We start from the raw sequence: 17,234 nt of genomic DNA on the forward strand, positions 1-17,234 counted from the left end.
GAAACTCTTTATAGAGCCTGCACGTATATGGCCATGCCCATGGCCTTCGCACCGATGTCGAACTGCATACACCGAGCTTATGTAGAGGAGAATATAGCACGTCAATGCACTAGCTCGAACTTGAATGACTTTTTCTCTGATATGGCTCGATTGGCACTGGCAGGAAATGTAAGCGTTATAATCTTCTTATTCGCAGATGTGCGCGGCTTCATATTTTAGAGCTTCGAGTCACGCCAGACTCGATGATCGATGCACCGATAAGATTTTGAGCAATAATTATTATACACATATATCGTATCGTTTCTGCCGAGAAATGGAAATTGTCGGATGTGTATAAGTAGTTGTTACTTAGTGGAGTGCGATTTATTCGTAAAAAAACGAGTGCCACGAACGAGGAGAACAAAAAAATGGTTAACTTTATTACCAGGGAATGTGCGCGTGCGAGCTGCTGCGGCGGCGGCGCATAATTGTTTAACCGATCGACGATTATCATTCCACAAATCGAAACTACTGTTCGCTTCCTTTTTTTTTATCGGCACGTGTGTAATTGCCCGAACGACTATAAGCGCGTCGATCAGCTGCTGCTGTTGCGAGAGCTAAAAACTCGACAATTATCGGTGCGTGTACTCGCACAATTCGATCGAATAAAAAGCTGTCGACGCAGTGACAGTGTGAAATCAAGATGTCAAAGCCCATAGAGAGTCGAATGCGGTAAAACGATCGAGTTTTTTACAATCAAGAAGCTTTCGCCAATAGTATTTTACTACTGAATTCTTTTTTTTATTAGTATTCGTATTGCGTTGCACAGCACGTTTGGCTCGTAATTTTTACTATTTTAAGACTTGATCGACTTTGCACAATATCTTTCGCAAAGGCGAAAATGTTGTATACCTAGAATAAAAGAATACATCGTAGCCTCGTCGACTCTGGGCCATCCCCTCGTAATCGAAGCAGTTTCGAGTGTCCATTGTCAGAACAGGGGATATATTACGCAATCGAGAGTCACTCTCCGACTTGGCTCTCGCTCTTTTTACGCGCACAGGTCTCAGCTTGTCTTTTGCCCATTGGCATATACATTTGGCGTTGTACTTTATACGCATATAGGATAGTGTATAAGGCAACTTTGTCGAAGTAATGTGTAATATGTGCAGTAAAGCAAACCCAACGTGTGCAGATGTCGGAGGCAATGAGGCAAGTTACTTTTAACAAGACGACGCTATACACGCAAACCTTAACTCCCTGATTCTGATATCTCTGCTGCTGCTCTTGATATCCTTCTTCTTCTTTGTACCCATCCGCCGCGTGTGTGTATGCGTGTGTATATCTCGTATATATTATATTCATCCATGTCGTGTCTGTGTATGCATGCGTATTTGTGTATGTCTATATCATTCAAGCGCCCTTGAGCATCTATAAGTCAGCAAGAGCATCGCGAGCAGCCAATATCTGCTCTGATTACACGTTTCATGGTTAATATAATCGCATATACATAGATAGACGGCCTGACTCTCGAGAAGAAGTCATCCTCAAGCCGAGAGCCAAAAGCCTATTGATTTGCTAACGAGACTCTATACAACTGTGCCTTTTTGAGTATTGGAGTCGCTTGGGACTTTCTTCAACTTTGCCTGCTTTATTCGCTACCTTCGTTTTTCTCTCTCTCTCTCGTACACCGACGCTTTTTTTTTATTTTCGTTTGATAACGAAATTCAACTTGGAGAGAAATAATGCAGAAAATGCAAGGCAGCATCAGTTTGCGGAAATTAATGCGTCGAGAGGCCGATTGCGTAACACCTATATAGTGCATGCATACTGACGTTGCAGCTGCTTCGCCGTCGCCACCAAAAGAGAGAGAGAGGAGAGACGGACAAATGTATGCAATGGACTACGGCTGCTCGGTCTTTTCAAGAAACTCGTTCAGTCTGCGCTCTCGCTGCCGCGTATTGTCCCCGCCTGTCCTGAATTGCATTACGTATTATTGCTTATTGTTCGGTCTCGGCGCTCTGTGTATAGACGTTTGCGCGTCGGCACACGCCCCCGTCTCGAACTCTAAAAATACCTCGGCGAGCTGAGATTCGAAATTTAATTTTCGTAACTGCGAGCTGTAACTTTTTCTCATTTTTTAATCAATGCATTAGTTGAACTATCTGGGAGTGATAAGGTTGCGAGGTATAGAACGGAAAGTTTCCATACTCTCGAGCACGTATATGATATGCATACATTATAGATATACACGTATGCACGTATCCGAGCAAAGGAAGATGACATTTGAGAAAAGCGGAATATAAGGAGAAACGTCATCGGTCTAAGTCAGAGGTAAATGACATGGGAAATGTAATCTATGCCACCTCTCGCAAGCTCTCCCCCCGACCCCAGCGGCAGCGACTTCGACGTACCTTATATACTTCCTCCCCGCCGCAGCTAATATTCTCTCACTGTAACTTCTCAGCTTTTCCCTGCCCCGCAGACGTCCATCAGGACTTTTGCTCCGCTGCTTATACCGTCCGCACACCGACTTATATAACAGGGCCGTGTGTTGGCGCTACCACCACGAGACTCGTACACTCGTTATATCTGCGTCAATGCCACTGTAATGCGCGAGCGAGGCGCAGTTAAAAGTTGACGCGCAAGAATAGGGCGCCAAAGTCGAGCTGCTAGCGCGAGGAGCTTTTGTCGTTTTCAAATTGTGCGTAACCTACCGCCGGTATAAAATATATAATATAATATGTATAAATGTATATGTATTCGTCGACAATAGTTGCGCGAAATTAATGAAAACTCGAGAAACGTTCCGGCGTTAGGAAATCGAGGGACCAACCCTCTCTCTCTCTCTCTCTCTCTCACTCGGTTTCTCTCTCCTCCACCTATTTCAGGAGAATCGACTAATCGTGACAAATACCGATCCGAGCCGAATTATAAACTAATGCTGCGAGAGCGAGCGAGACCGCGCAAAACTTTGGGCACTCTCGAACTACGGATATGGCAAAATCGTGTTCACTTTCAGCGAGTCGAGCCTTTATAATTATCCCCGATATTTACTCATTAAGACAGACTCAAAATGAAAACTGAGCTGAGAGAGTGAGAGAGACTTTAATAATTCATATTTGCGCTTCTTTCGAGCTCTCTTCGAAGGCAGATGACTTTAATTCAATTATTAAATCTTAATTCGGAAGATGCAAATCAGCCTCATCTTTCTTTCTCGCCATTTGCGATGCTACAATTTTGAACTCTTATCGATTAATTCCATCCCAAGGAGACTCCGCGTCGAGTAGGATAATCAAACCTTTCGAGTGGTTTTCTTCGGTAAAAAGGAGGAAAATATATTCTCACCCCTCCTTCGAATGTATATAAGGTGAAATGACGTGCTCGAGTGTCTGTATGTGTGAAGAAGCAAAAAAAAACCAGCGATACTCGAGAACTCGCATTGTGCTGCCAGCACACGAGAGAAGGAAAATTGGATGATATTTGCCGCAACGATCAAGTCTTATGGGCCAATTGAACGGAGAGAAAAGTTCACGAAGGCAGCGAAAGAAACTCGGCGAGAGCTCGAAAGTGATCTTGGAAAATCGAGCTGCGTTCTTTTTTCACCCGATAACAAGTTCGTGCGGCTGCAAAAGAAGCAGCTAATATTTGAGAATTACCAAAATGAAATTACACACTGGCCTTTACACGATCGATCGGCGAATGATTTTTGTTGCGCACTCTCTCCCTTGCTTTTCCCGCCGTCATATTTACCGATTTTCCACGTGTACAAATAACGCATTAAGCCTCGGCTTGGCTCGTTCCGTTTTAGCACCAGCGGCAACCGAGTGCTTCCCGATAATGGCCCATCATAATTTCCAATCAAAAACCAAGAGAGCGTATAAGGTGTCGAGATATCTCCCTCGTGATCTCGGAGAGTACGTATATAAGAAGCCGGCAAGAGCGAGAGAGGCAAAAGTCAGCGACGGCGGAGGCGATAGTAGCATCGAGAGCCGAAAACTAAAGCATATTGGCAATAAAATACAATGGGCTTTTCCTCCGCTGAATTAGACAACGCAAGCGCACACATACGCACGCACAACACACACATACGTGCGAGCATCGAATTTCCTTCGAGCGGGAACAAATAAGGGAGGCTTACTTGTAATTGTAACGAACGAGGTCGCATTTCGCGATTAACCTGAACGATCATATTGAGTATTTTAATTAAGGGCTAGGCGTGTGCGTACACGTTGAACGAACTCGAATAACTTTGGTATATTAACACTGATACAAGAACCTTTTGGTATTTAGAACAATAACAAAATTAACTAAGAAACGTGTGTTGTCGTTGGCGGCTGTTTCCACAGTTTGTAGACGCCGCACTATGAACATCTCGAATCGCGTTTCTTCCGAAACAAGGATGACTCTTGGATAAAAGACATCAATACAGAATCTGAAATTTTCAGTCGTGAGCGAAAAAGGAAAATTTGAAAGTTATTAATCGAGCAGCAACGAACGTACTTCCAAAGACTTTTCACTAATTTCTGCAACCAATCGACCGGCTTTCTCGGTACTTTCGGCCAACTCTGAGCTTCCGCTCGAAGAAGCCTGACGGGACAAGTGAGGCCCCGCCGCACCCGACAAGATTTCCGATTGATCCAAATCCAAAGATCTCCAATCAGAGATCTGTGAGGAAACGTTGTGAACTTCGCAGGTCACGCTGTCCTTGGGATTAAAAAGGTATTTCTGCTTCTGACTAAATAACTTTTTCAGCTTTCCCGAGCTGCTGGTCATTTTGAGGGCGTTTTGAAGTTGCCGTACTAGACACTCGTACCTGCGCAAAATTGAAACAAAGGTGTGAAACGAAAAGTAATATCAATCGAGTTTTCATTAATAAAGTACCTCTGAATGGTAGAGCTTCGATTTTGTTTGAAAAAATTCACTTCTCTTTCTTTTTCCAAAAGTTTTTGTTTCAACTTTTCGATTTCCATCTCCTTGCATTCATTTTTTCGGCAAATCGAACTTATCAGCTCTGCATTTTCCTCTGATATTGTAAGACGTGCTTTTAAATTATTGATTTCTTCGGTCGAATTTTTCTCGAGGTCCCGGCGTGCATCGTCCACCTGAATAATTTCGTCTTTCATTATTCTGATCTTTTCCATCAATTTGACAACGTCTTTTCCCAAATCTTTTGCTTTTCGACTCGTATATAAATTTTCTCTCGTGATAGAATCGAGCTCTGCCTTCAAACTTAGTATATGATCGTCACGTTGTTCTAGTATTAAATTCAAATGATCTATCCTCTCTACGATTTCTGATTGATTTTCCGATTGCTCACTCAAAAGTGTTTGAAGCCTAATTTTTTCTTTGTTTATTCTGTTGAGAACATTTTCGAAGTCTGAAATTTTTTCTGACAAAATTTGTGCATTGGGAAGATCTTCTTGACACTCAAATAATCTTTTCTCAAGCTCGCACTCGCGTGATTTATGAGCCTGAAGATCTTTTTCCAATTCTTCAATTTTTGGCACGTGTTCTTTAGAACATCTTGACACTGTTCGTTCAAGTTCAGAGGTAACAATTGATAATTCACTGCTTAAATCAACAGATTTTTCCCAATAATCTTTTAAACATTTCGAAGTACGGTCTTCTTCTTCTTCGAAGACTTTTAACCTGATCTGAAATGAAAATTATTTGATAATTTATTAATTATTTGATAATAATAAAAAAATGTTTGTGTAAACATGAAGAGAAATTACCATTGACTCGCTCAATCTCAGCTCAAAATCTTTTTTTGTTTCTTCTAAAAGTTTAGCTAATTCTTCATATCTCTCTTCTAATTCTAGTTTTTCATTGGTCAATCGTTCAATTTCTAATTTGTCGTCGTTCAACTGATTTTCATACTCCAAAATAGTTTTTTCCTTAGTATTTGTATTGTCTTTTAATCTCGCCATAGATTCTTTGATATCTTCCAATTCCATAGACAGTTCAGTAACTCGCAATGCTTCTTGCAAATTTTGGGCCTTCATCTGTTTATAATCCAGCTTGAGGGCCGTAAGCTTATCTGTTATCGGCAAATTTTCCTTACTGCTATCGATAGTTTGCGAGTAATTATCTGAGACTTTGAGAGGACAGTCGATGCTCGATGCTAAGCCCGAGTCGTTTTTGCTGCTGTCGGAACTGTATCTCGTCGGCTTACTTTGCAAACGATCGATTTCGGATTCGCAAACAAAACTTTCGCTGTTGCAAATTTCATAGAACGAAGATTCCGTCGATAACGCGCCTATTTGTGATTCTATCGAATTTTCAGAATCAATCGATCCTCTGCTTACTTTTTCGAAAAATTGACGAGATTTTTGCTTTGACTCGACTTCTTTCAACTTGCTTATCAATAGATTTCTCGTCGACTCGGATTCTTGGTACTGCATTCTCAAGTGTAAAATTTCCGACGCTTGGTGTTGAATCTCTTTTTCATGAAGGCTTATCTGATTGGATTTTTCAGCACATTCAACTTCGTATTTGATCTGTTTCGTGACGTTGTCGATTATCAAATCTTTTACTCTGGATAACACTTGACTAAAATTACACGTTTTCTCCGATGTTTCATCCAACGAACTGAGTGAGTCGTCCGTTTCCGGAAGTTTGACAATACTCGGCTCCAAAAGTTCAACTATTTCGTTGTAAAAATCTTCGATTATTTCACAATCTAAATTACACTGCTGCTGAGCATTAATTTTTTCCCTCGCATCGCCTGAGCAACTTTTTTGCTCGAACGAATTCTTCAAGAAATCTAATATCGTGGCTACACTAATAACTATTTCTTCGTCGACGGGTATCTCTTGCTTTGTCTTATCCTTACAGGGACTTTCAAAGTTAATATCTTTTTTCGGTTTTTTTTGTACCGTCTTAACGATATTTGCAATTTTCCTAATACACTTTTTTAAAAGCGCCAGCTCCAATTCATTTTGATGCACCTCCTCATTCAAACGTTTATTTTCTACTTTAATTGTATTTAGCGATTTTTCCAATGAGGCTTTCGACGGAATTGGCGTACTGGTTGCACTGCTCAAGTCAATCTCTTCGGCATCATCGACATCTTCGAAATCTCCAGCGTCTACTCTCTTTCGCTTTTTTTTACAACGAGAATCAAGTCTGGCTTTATAATAATCTTCCACTCTGTCACAAGAAAATTTGACTAGATTCTCCTTTTCCTCTTCCATAATCAAAATTTGATTTTTCCAATTTTCCTCGAGACTGTCCATTTGTTTCGTATACAAGTCAGCCAATTCTTGCCGAACCTCGAACTCTCGCTTCAAGTGATCCCTCTTCATCTTTTCCATTTCATCTTTCAACAATTTGTTTTGAAGAAGCAAATCCTGATAACCTTTATCATTGATCGATCTTGAGCAGGAAAACAGAGAAGAGTCGTGACTTTTTGGCCGACAAATTTCAGGCTTAAAATCGGCCTCCCTCGTCGCCGACTTCGAGGCATCATCGATGATTCTCATAGCGACCGAAGAAAAGTTTAAAACACTCTGAGTTTCGGCTAAAAGCTCGAGAGTGGGATTCAAGTGAATCATGAAGACGACGTTTTCCCTGCCACTGATCGAATGTTGAAACAATCTCGTTAGTTTGGAATCTCTGAATGGGCCGACACTTTGTCTTGAGTGTCCTTCGGCAATAAGTTTTAAGCATCTGCCTAGAGCTAAAAGACTGGTATTTATGTTTTTCGATTCTTTCTGCTGTTTTCCATCGTTGGCTGCTTTTTGTATACGACCGGTGCCCGCAAGATCGCAGAAAGTCAGCGTATTAACCTGAATAACAAAGACTCGTCTAAACGCAAATTTCAATAAAATCCTATTACGGTTAAATTTATTTTCATCTACTCACCTGTACCTCCGATGAAGCACAGTCCTTATCGTGTCTCAGCAATTTAATCGTAAAAACCGAATGGGATCTCGAACTTTTGTAATTGGCCGCTGAGCTGGTGCTGAGCCGCGTCTGCCCAGTCGCGAGAACCTTGAACGCCTCAAAACCAGAGTTTACGCACACGTACTTGACCCCTTGAATGAAGGTGTCACCGCGTTTGTCGATGGTCAATTTCAGCTGCACATTGGCGCCTTCTTCATCGACCGCGAGCAAATCGTAGATCGTCTCGTTGTAAATCTCGACGAAAGATATCCAAATGGAGAACATGGATTCTTGAAAAACGTCGCTCGTTTCGTTCGTCTCCTCGTCTTGCAGAGTCCTGTAAGCCTCCTCCTGGCCCGGATCGATGCATCTGTCCGACAAAAGCTTCTCCTTGGAGCTGATCTCGGAGGTGCGCTCGAAGTCATTCAGACGATCGACGCTGCTGAATCGCTTCGGCTTGTACCACGGATCCAGAGTACAACTGAGCGATGAAAAAATCAGATCTATGCTCCTCGGTATTATGCCGGGCTCGGACGACGTGCCGAATAACGTGTAGGTTTTTCCAGAGTTCGACGTGCCGTAGCTGATGATCGTCGAGCTTTGATTGTTCAAGAAGTCGATGACGCTGGCCTTGACCGACTTTTCAAAACAGCACATCTGACTGGTGTCGGCCTCGAAAATTTTCGTGAACCTGAACCTCTTCGTGGCGGCGTTGTCGTGGGGTTTCGAGCTTTTGGGACGCCTCGATGCTTCGGAACCGTTGAAGGGCTTAACAAGTAGGGTCGTGTTGTCTTCCGGCGTGTAAACAGTGTTTTCGACGTTGCATCGAATGGTCGAGGAATTCGGGCGAATTCTCAAGAATACCTGCATCTTTGTCGGGGCGACGGTCAATGATTCCGACGACTGAGCTTCCCCAAGTTCGCCTTCGACATTTTTTTTATCCTCTACGTTGTCGTTGGACATTTTAAAGGTCGACAAAATAAAATTCATGACAACGTGGAGTGAAACTTCACTTTTTCTTTCTAGCTCTAAAGCAACGAACAATAATAAATAAGCTAATGAACTTGAAATTACACGATGCAGGGACTTATATTGAAATTTCAAATTTCAACAAGGAGAAATTGAACTTCTTACGATTATGAACGAATGACATATCGCACTATATTATTTTCCCAGAAGATTTTTTCCTATATCACACTAAATATAACGCGACGCGACCCAACTTTATCGAGTAATCTTGATAGGTTAACCTCTTGCAACGTGTGTACATCGCTGAATCGCGCGCCGTATCTGTAGCCGACTTTTCACCAACAGCCAACTTCAAGCAAAGGTGACTGATAGATTCAAAGTCACCCAGAGATGAAAAATAAATTGTAGGTATGGCTCTGTCATGAGAGTATGAGTAGTGCATCGTGCGAGATGAAAAAAAAAAATATCGACGAGGTCGAAATCGGAAACTCGACGCTTTATCGTTACACAAATCGTACAATCGTATTTATATGCACGCGGAAGCTGCAGTGCTCCACGCAGTGTCACGGCAGAGACGCACAGGTGGAAGTGGATCGGTATAATGGAGAAAAGGAGCAACGAGTGTGTGCGTGCGTGTATGCGTGTGCGCCATCCAACCGCCCCCGCGAGCTCGAGCGATCTTCAAAGCAGAAATGCGGCAATTTATATGCGTGTCGCTTAGCCCATTAAACGAAGCCAATCAAAGCTGAAGCTAATAGCCTCGACACTAACAGGCTGTATTACAGGGCTGTACACAGCGTTGTGCCGACGAGATTCTGCGTCTGTCTATGTGTGTGTGTGTGTGAGTGTAAAGGTGCATGTATTATTGCATCAGGAAAAGGCGATAAAGTATATATGCGTACGCACAATATACGCACACGAATACACTCTGTATTATGCAGCTCGAGAAAGCTCAAGAGAGCGAGGAAGTCCGAGTCGTCGCACCGAATAAGCTGCGCCCATTTCGGCATACATATCGAGCGGCATTAATCGGGCGCCACTGCTGACCAACATCCTGCATGGCGGTATAAGCGGCTCACTGAGTTGGGGTCTTTGTGTCGATGATGATGGACTCGCGAGACTCGTTTTTCTTTTTTTTTTGGGTCCCGTACCGACGAGACCGCCCACGCGCGTAAAACATATACATCGAACGCGACTGGACGATGATGATTCGCACAGCTTCAAAAGTTGCCGCCGCCGTCACATCGGCAGCTCTCCTCGGATGGAAGGTCGAAGCTCGCGCGCGCACCCGCGTTCGGCAGTAAATTGAAGCCGTATAATGATTAATGGACTTTTGATTGCTGTACTCGCACCGTATATCGAGGGATTATAGCAAAAAGGAATACGCGAGCTGGAAGAGGGGGTCGAGAAAGGGAAGAGAAGAGCGTACAGGGGAAGAAAAAAATAACGCAGCCCCGGTCGTTGAGTATTTACAGTGTAATAGACACATCACTTTTGATCTACGGCGCGAAAAAGCGAAGCGAGCGCATATAACTCAACTTATAGACCATAAAAAGCTCGAACGAAGGTTCACACACACATACTACACCTATACACATTGGCGAAGTAAAAGAAAGAAGAACAAGGGGCCAGTGAAGAAGAAGAAGTTTCATTCTTTCTCTCTCTCTCTCTCTTCTATACCAGCTTCTCTCTGTATATACCTCGGCCGTGTGCGCATCAAGAACCGAAGATGGGCTCGTATAAGTGACGTTAGCGCGGCGCGGTATGAAAAATAACAGCCCAACGCGCGGCCCGCGTATCGGGCGTTAATGTGCGCCAGCAGCATCAGCATCAGCAGCAGCAACAGTAGGATTGATGCTTTTCCTTTATGGCTTATTTATTTAATACTGACAAATTCGTCGGGGCTATTTTCTTAATGCACGCGCGGCTTTCTTTCTTCTCCTTGTTCTTCTTCCTTTTCTTTTCGGAGCTCTATGTATTGCAATGTAACTCGCCTTTTATTTTACTGTGGCGTACCGTGCGAAGGAATAACCAAATTGCGGTGCTTCGATTTTATTTAGTTCTGAGTTACGCTTCGAGTTTTTTACGATCGCTTAGCTGCCGATACAAATTGATCTTTTATATGCCTTTATACCGATACCGGTATGAATTCAAATTTTCAATTTTTATCGGTTTTATTAAAATCATTAAATCTATATAACGTGCGGAAAATAAATATTCTCTCCTGCTTCTCTAACTTGCAACTTTGCAAAGCAAATCGACGAAGGGAAATCATAAAAAAGTATGCTAAACATGGCAAGTTTTTGCAAGAGAGTATCTTCTATAATTCGCCGAAAATCAATTTTGCTCGAACACAAGTGGGATTTCGATGATGAAAGTCTGATAAAATGCAATGCTTGATACTTGGTTGGGCGCGCATACAGAGATGCAGTAGCAGTGAACGTTAAATTCAAAACTACATGCCTCATGCTCGATTAATAAGAACGATAATTTAAAAGCTCGGACTGAACGGAAGAAGCAAATTACGATAGAGATGACGTCTAAGATTATGCATATTGCATGGCTCGCTCACAAAAAAGAGAGAACACGATGTGTGGACGATTATACACATATAAATTTATACATCGTTTGGAGAGGAAAAATTAATCAAAATTATCGACATTGAGCTGAAATAATCAGGATGGTTCCATCGCGTCTGTACCCTTAGTCAATATCATTAATGCATACGCGCGCGATCTCGTATAGAGCAAAATTTTGACCTGCGTCAAACGAAAAAATTCATTGACTTTCCGCGATGAAAAAAGCACGCGTACGCGTATTTTTGTATCATATAATGCGTACAAGCGCGGGCGGCAAGAGAATAATGAAGCTAAATATTAATGCTTATGGCGCACGCCGAGAGCCCCGAATGAAATACTTTTCAGATTAGCCCGGGCGTATCGGGGCAAAATGTTAAATCTCATCTCGAGCAATATCAGATTTATCCATCTGTTTACCAAAAGTCTCATAAATAAAGTCCCTTTGACGTCGTCCCTCGAGTGAAACGAAAAGTGAGTGCGATGAGAGGGAGAGAGGGCGGGAGGGACGGAGATATGGATGTATATATCTATGTATTCGTGAGCAAGAGCCAAAAGCACACGATAAAATAGATATAGGTACGTCTATATGTTGCGTATAGATATATTCCGGGGCAAGAGAGAGATGGAGAGATAGAGAGAGAAAGAGCCAAGTGCCTTGGAAAAGGGAATCGATCCTATAGTCGCGCGCTCGTAGCAGCTCTCTAACGTGCAGACATCAGTATTCCCAATTAACGAGATCCTTTCATCAAACTCAGGATTCGGGCGGCTCTGGCTACAAATTGGGAAGAGGTGTGGGTGTGGGTGTGCGTACATGCGCTGGATGGAAGAAACCAAGAGAGTAAAGGATGCAGCCGAAGCAACAGCAGCAGCAACCTAAACAAGCTCCACAACGAATGTATCGAAATTATTCATTTCATCGTATATACGAAAAGCTAGAAGAGCTATACACTTGGCTGCGAGCAGCTACAAATATGCTATAGATACACGAATACGTATACGTTGAGCTATTGTAAACACAAGCCGAGCCAATTTCCGAATTAAATTTTCCCAGAAAATCCAAACGTACACGCGAGAGCAGATACAAGAGGGAAGGGAGAGATAAGAGTTCGCGGGGATAATTCATTCAAGACCGTTGAATGACTAGTGTTGGTACACAATTTAGCCCATGGGCTTGTGTTGTAGTGGTGGTAGTACAGCGGTATAGGCGGCGGGCGGTAGGAACGAGAGACGACGACGACGACGACGACGACGACGAGATAAGAGAAAAGAGAAAACGGCGACGAGATTGGAGACATAATGTATAGAAAGAGCGAGAGAGAGAGAGAGAGAGAGAGAGAGAGAGAGAATGTGGCTCTATGTACGAGCTTGCGCGCGGCGCGCGAGAACTGATCAAAGACGCTGAAAGCTTTGAGAAGGAAAATTGCTGAAAGAGAGGAACTCTCGTTGCCACAGCTATGCGTTTATATACGTGTGTGTGTGTATGTGTATACGTGTGTATAGAGACAGCAAAGAAGATTCTATATAGTATACGCCTCAGACGACTATAATGCCAACGCGAGCAGCACAGCGCGTCAAAACTAATACACACACACACACGTGTATCGCGCAAACGACGGTCTGTTATATCGGGAATTAGAGGTGTTAACGAATTACGTGGCTCAGTTTACCGACGTCACTGCTCTCGAACGAGAGAGTACAGCAAAACTTTCCACCGTCGACGACAACGATGAGGGCAATGATTGGCGCGCGCAAGCCAAGAGATAGATCGATTTTACAGCTAATCTCGAGCTCGCTTTTAATTTGCTTTAATTAATTCGATCGATTCGCTTCTATTATCCTCTGACAGTGGACGTTTACGTCGATCGCATCTGTTGGATTTACATATTACACTATGCATATTTTTCTTTCCGTTATCATGTAACTAATGAAAGGAAAAATGAAGGGAAAAAATTTGTTTTACGAACGCAGCAGTAAAACCACAATACGTATAATACTGGCAGCTATATGTACATGCGAAGCTCTTTCAGGAATTTCGCCATGAAAACCTGACGAAGAAAAGGCATAAACATGGGTCAGTAGCAGTATTGAAAGAAAAGCAATATCTCGAACGGTGTGTACAGGCTCCTCCACCATTGCTACATGGGTAGACATAGATACAGGACAGCGCTATTACAGACACTGCGGCTGCTCGTCGTAAAGTCCAATAAGGCGACACGCGCTTGGCCCAACAAAAGGTCATCGAGCAGTTCAATCACGTATACACATTTGCGCAGAGAGAGAAGCTGTATACTCGCACTCGGAGGAAACGAGTGAAAGAGAAGAGGTCGTATTATGTGACACGAAGATAGAAAGACAAGAGTCATACGCGCGACAACGACGACAGGTCATCTCGATTCGTACACGCGTCCATCCGCGCGCGACACGAGTAAAGTAGTAGTAGTATAGTAGTAGCCTTTAGCGTCGTTATTGGCTGCTCCTGTGGGGATATCGTTATCAAAAACGTGCGTGCCTCGTGTGTATATAGCAAGAGCTCGCTCTCTCGGGCTATACCTTTATACCACTTTGTTCACTTGTTTTCTTGCGGTCGAATTTTATGATTTTATTGCAATAATTAACGTGTCCCTCGACACGTTTGATTATTTCTCAGCGCTCTGCATAGTAATTCTTTTTTTTTTTTTGGAAGAAAGTAAAGAAGCTTTTTGCAAATATTAGGCATAGAGCTTGCGAGAGTGCAAGAAAGAGAGAGAGAAGTCATTGCCACGAGCTAATAACTCGAGCGAGACCGCTCGCTAAGGGGCTGCAGCGTAGCCTGTATTTTCGGCTAAATCGCCTCGTAAAGATACATTTAATCCTAGACTTTATACATATATAGATATATGTATGGAATAAAATCGGTCGGGTGCCCGGTGTAGCTATACTACGGCAAACGAAAACCCAATCAACTGATATCGCACTCTCTTAAGCCCCATCGCAGCAACTCCTGATAGCAGCAGCTAGCTATACAGAGAAAGAGGGCTAATGTTGCTTCGCCACCGGCAGCGCGCGTCTGATCGTGAGTTAGTGTTTTGATGCCAAGGTGCTGCTGCTGCTGCTGCTCCTCCACTACTTCTGGATCTTACATATATACATCGAATGTTACAGGAGCTTCCACGGGTATATATACGCGCGTACGTGTGTGTATGAAATGGAAGGCTGCGAGTGATTTGAGCCCGAAAGTGAGGAGCTGCTGCCACACAAGCTGACTTTATGTCGGGACGTAAGCCGGTTATAGGCGCCGCGCACTGCCGATGTTATTTGATGGCCAAATGCACTCCAGCAGCCCTAAACTTACTTACTTTAGCCCACACCTTCTCTTTCCTTTCTCTCTCTCTCTCTCGCTCTCTCTTCACCTATATAGAGCCTTTATATTACGTTTACTACACTAGTACTGCAGCATGAAAGTCGAGATTTTTTTCCAGCTCTCTTCGTTTGTTCGTTCAGCCAGCGAGGAATAAACGACCCGCCTAGATGAGAAAAATATGTACGTATACAAAAAATATAATAATAACGCGTGTACAATGACGCGCGTCTCATTAGAATAATCGAGTTTTGTGCAGTGCGTACTACGTACTGTGTGTGTTTATACGCCATTGATGCACCGCACACTCTGCACACGTACAAAATGCAGCGTGCAACTTTTAGCTTGCCTGCCTCATATACACACTCGTAATCGCAAAGCAGCAAAAGGGTTTTCTCTCTTCTCAGCTCTTGCAGGCAAAAAAGCTCGCGCTTGCCTTGCCTAAGGAGCAGTACTGCTGCTGCTGGCACTGCTGCCGGTGCAGGGCGAGAGGAGCAAAAAAAAATCAAAGCACTCGCTTGTTAAACGTAGCAGGAAAATCGTAGTTCAATTCTCAGCTGCGGCTGCTGCAAGTCGCGAGAGGAGTGTGCACTGCGGCAGCTTTGGCCGTATGCACGTAGCTGTGCTTTTCACCAGTTCTTTGGCTTTTTCTTCAGCTCCGCTCTCGAGAGCTGCTGAAAATACCCTTCAATTCGCTCTTTCTCTCTGTGCAGCTGTATACCGCGCGCGCACCGTTGGTGTATGTACACGCGCGTATCGGCGCGGTGCCACGCCGCTTTCTTTTTGATCTTGCTAAAGAATTCATTAAGTTGCCGCGAAGAGGCCTTGGCACACGAGCTTGGCACACGGGGGTGTAGGAAAAAGAGAAAGACAGAGAGAGAGAGAGAGAAAGAGAGCGGTTAGGTGGGTATTAATACGCACGAGAGAAAGGGAAGAAATACCGGAACGTTTTACGCTTGGCTTGCGCCTCGAGTTCGAGCTCGCGGATGATACTTCGGCCTCGGCTATACAGCGTATAACATGTACACTGCACGAGGTGCTGCTACTGCAGCTACGTAATACTACTACTACGACCACTACTTTTTTGCCATACAGCCCCCCCATACCCTCAACTCTGCGAGCTTTTTTATATATATTTATGCAGCTGCGAGCGCACACACCAATACTTTGGAGCTTTGCTCGAATTGCTGCTATGGGTACTCTTCGAATTGCTCGCTAGCATATGCTATATACCTCATACACACTTGGCTTCACTTCGCGTTGATTTCTTCAAAACGTCAAACGTCAAGTGCGGAGTAAATTCGTGTAAACGCGAGCTTGCGCATGTGCGTATATATCCACGCGTTCGCACAAAGTCGTTCTTTTAATATGCTCAGTTTGCCGCAGCAAATTTTCATCCTTTTGCCAGTTTAAAAATTCTAAGTGGAAATTTTTTCAAAAATTTTCCAAGACCAAGGGAATACATAAAATCTGATATTATTTTTTTAATAAGCCTCTTCGTCGCGTAAAGCTTACTCGATCAAGCGAACTCAACGTTTGGCATTGCGCGTGTCATACACGCAGAGCTTCGAAAGCCACAAAACACAAAGCTTCGAAAAGGTCAAGCAAAGTCAGTGGCTTGTACATTATACGTCTGCGTAGATACACCTATAAGTTTGTCTCTTGCATTTCAGCTATATTATGAGACGCTCGGCGATACATATACATTGGCCTCGAGCGTACCTATAGGATATATACTGAAATCGTTTCATGACTTTTAGCGTACGTGTGTGTATGCATGTCCACTATACTACGTACGTACACTTATATATCGCCGTTGCGATATAGCCGTAAGACTTCGGGGGTGATTGGGAGTTATGAGTCCCGAAGCTTGCGGACATACATACACACACCCACATACAGACTGGTCTTGCAAGTAAGAAAAAGAAGAAGAGACTTGACGTAGGTCAGATACCGCGTCGTAAAACGTTATGAGAATTAATGTCATCGGTAGGGGGTGGCGAGCCGGTCGCACAGGACCTCGCCGCGCAGTTTCCTTTCTTCCTCATACTGCGGCACTCGTTTGGCTACTTTAGTGCGGCGGGAGTATCGTCTCGGTGGCCGAGTTGCACGGCGCGCATCGGCATCGACCACTGCCTTATACACCACCGCACCGTGAGCTTTTGCCCGCAAAATAGCCGCAATTCGTTCTTTAATACCGAAAAGCCCGGGCACTGCACACTTTGTCCCGGGCTATGTAATGGAAAAATCGATACTCGATATTGCTACTTCGGTGCTTGCGGTAGCGTCAAAATGACCTTTCGCTCCTTGCGAGCTTATTAATTTTTATCCACTTTTTTTCATATCGTCTTGACTTGACAAAAAAAAATAAGATACAATTTTCGGACGATATTTAGTTTAATTCTGTTGCTAAAATCTTGAGAAACGAGTTCCAGTAGCTCCTGCATTGATAGACGAAAAGATCCGCGTATATATTATAG

The 17,234-nt window shown here is 43.5% G+C and overlaps 1 protein-coding gene across 1 annotated transcript; it reads right to left on the bottom strand.

Moving 5' to 3' along the window:
* Window positions 1-4,458: 4,458 nt before the first annotated feature.
* LOC106658046 (kinesin-like protein KIF20B) lies at window positions 4,459-8,832 on the bottom strand. The gene is made up of 5 exons (XM_023460781.1): window positions 7,849-8,832; window positions 5,718-7,772; window positions 5,085-5,636; window positions 4,864-4,991; window positions 4,459-4,795 (listed from the first exon to the last, which is right to left on the bottom strand). The coding sequence occupies exons 1-5, from the start codon at window positions 8,830-8,832 to the stop codon at window positions 4,459-4,461; spliced, it is 4,056 nt and encodes a 1,351-aa protein (XP_023316549.1).
* Window positions 8,833-17,234: the final 8,402 nt, after the last annotated feature.

The sequence above is a fragment of the Trichogramma pretiosum genome, unplaced genomic scaffold (assembly GCF_000599845.2).
Source record: "Trichogramma pretiosum strain Unisexual culture from Peru unplaced genomic scaffold, Tpre_2.0 scaffold6, whole genome shotgun sequence".
NCBI classification, from domain to species: Eukaryota; Metazoa; Arthropoda; class Insecta; order Hymenoptera; family Trichogrammatidae; genus Trichogramma; species Trichogramma pretiosum.

Excerpts from the sequence above, each read along its gene's own strand:
- LOC106658046 (XM_023460781.1), bottom strand. The coding sequence starts at position 8,832 with ATGTCCAACGACAACGTAGAGGATAAAAAAAATGTCGAAGGCGAACTT. Across the intron at positions 5,637-5,717 it reads TGAGATTGAGCGAGTCAATG|ATCAGGTTAAAAGTCTTCGA; the intron begins GTAATTTCTCTT and ends TTTTCATTTCAG. Across the intron at positions 4,796-4,863 it reads CGAAGCTCTACCATTCAGAG|GTACGAGTGTCTAGTACGGC; the intron begins GTACTTTATTAA and ends AATTTTGCGCAG.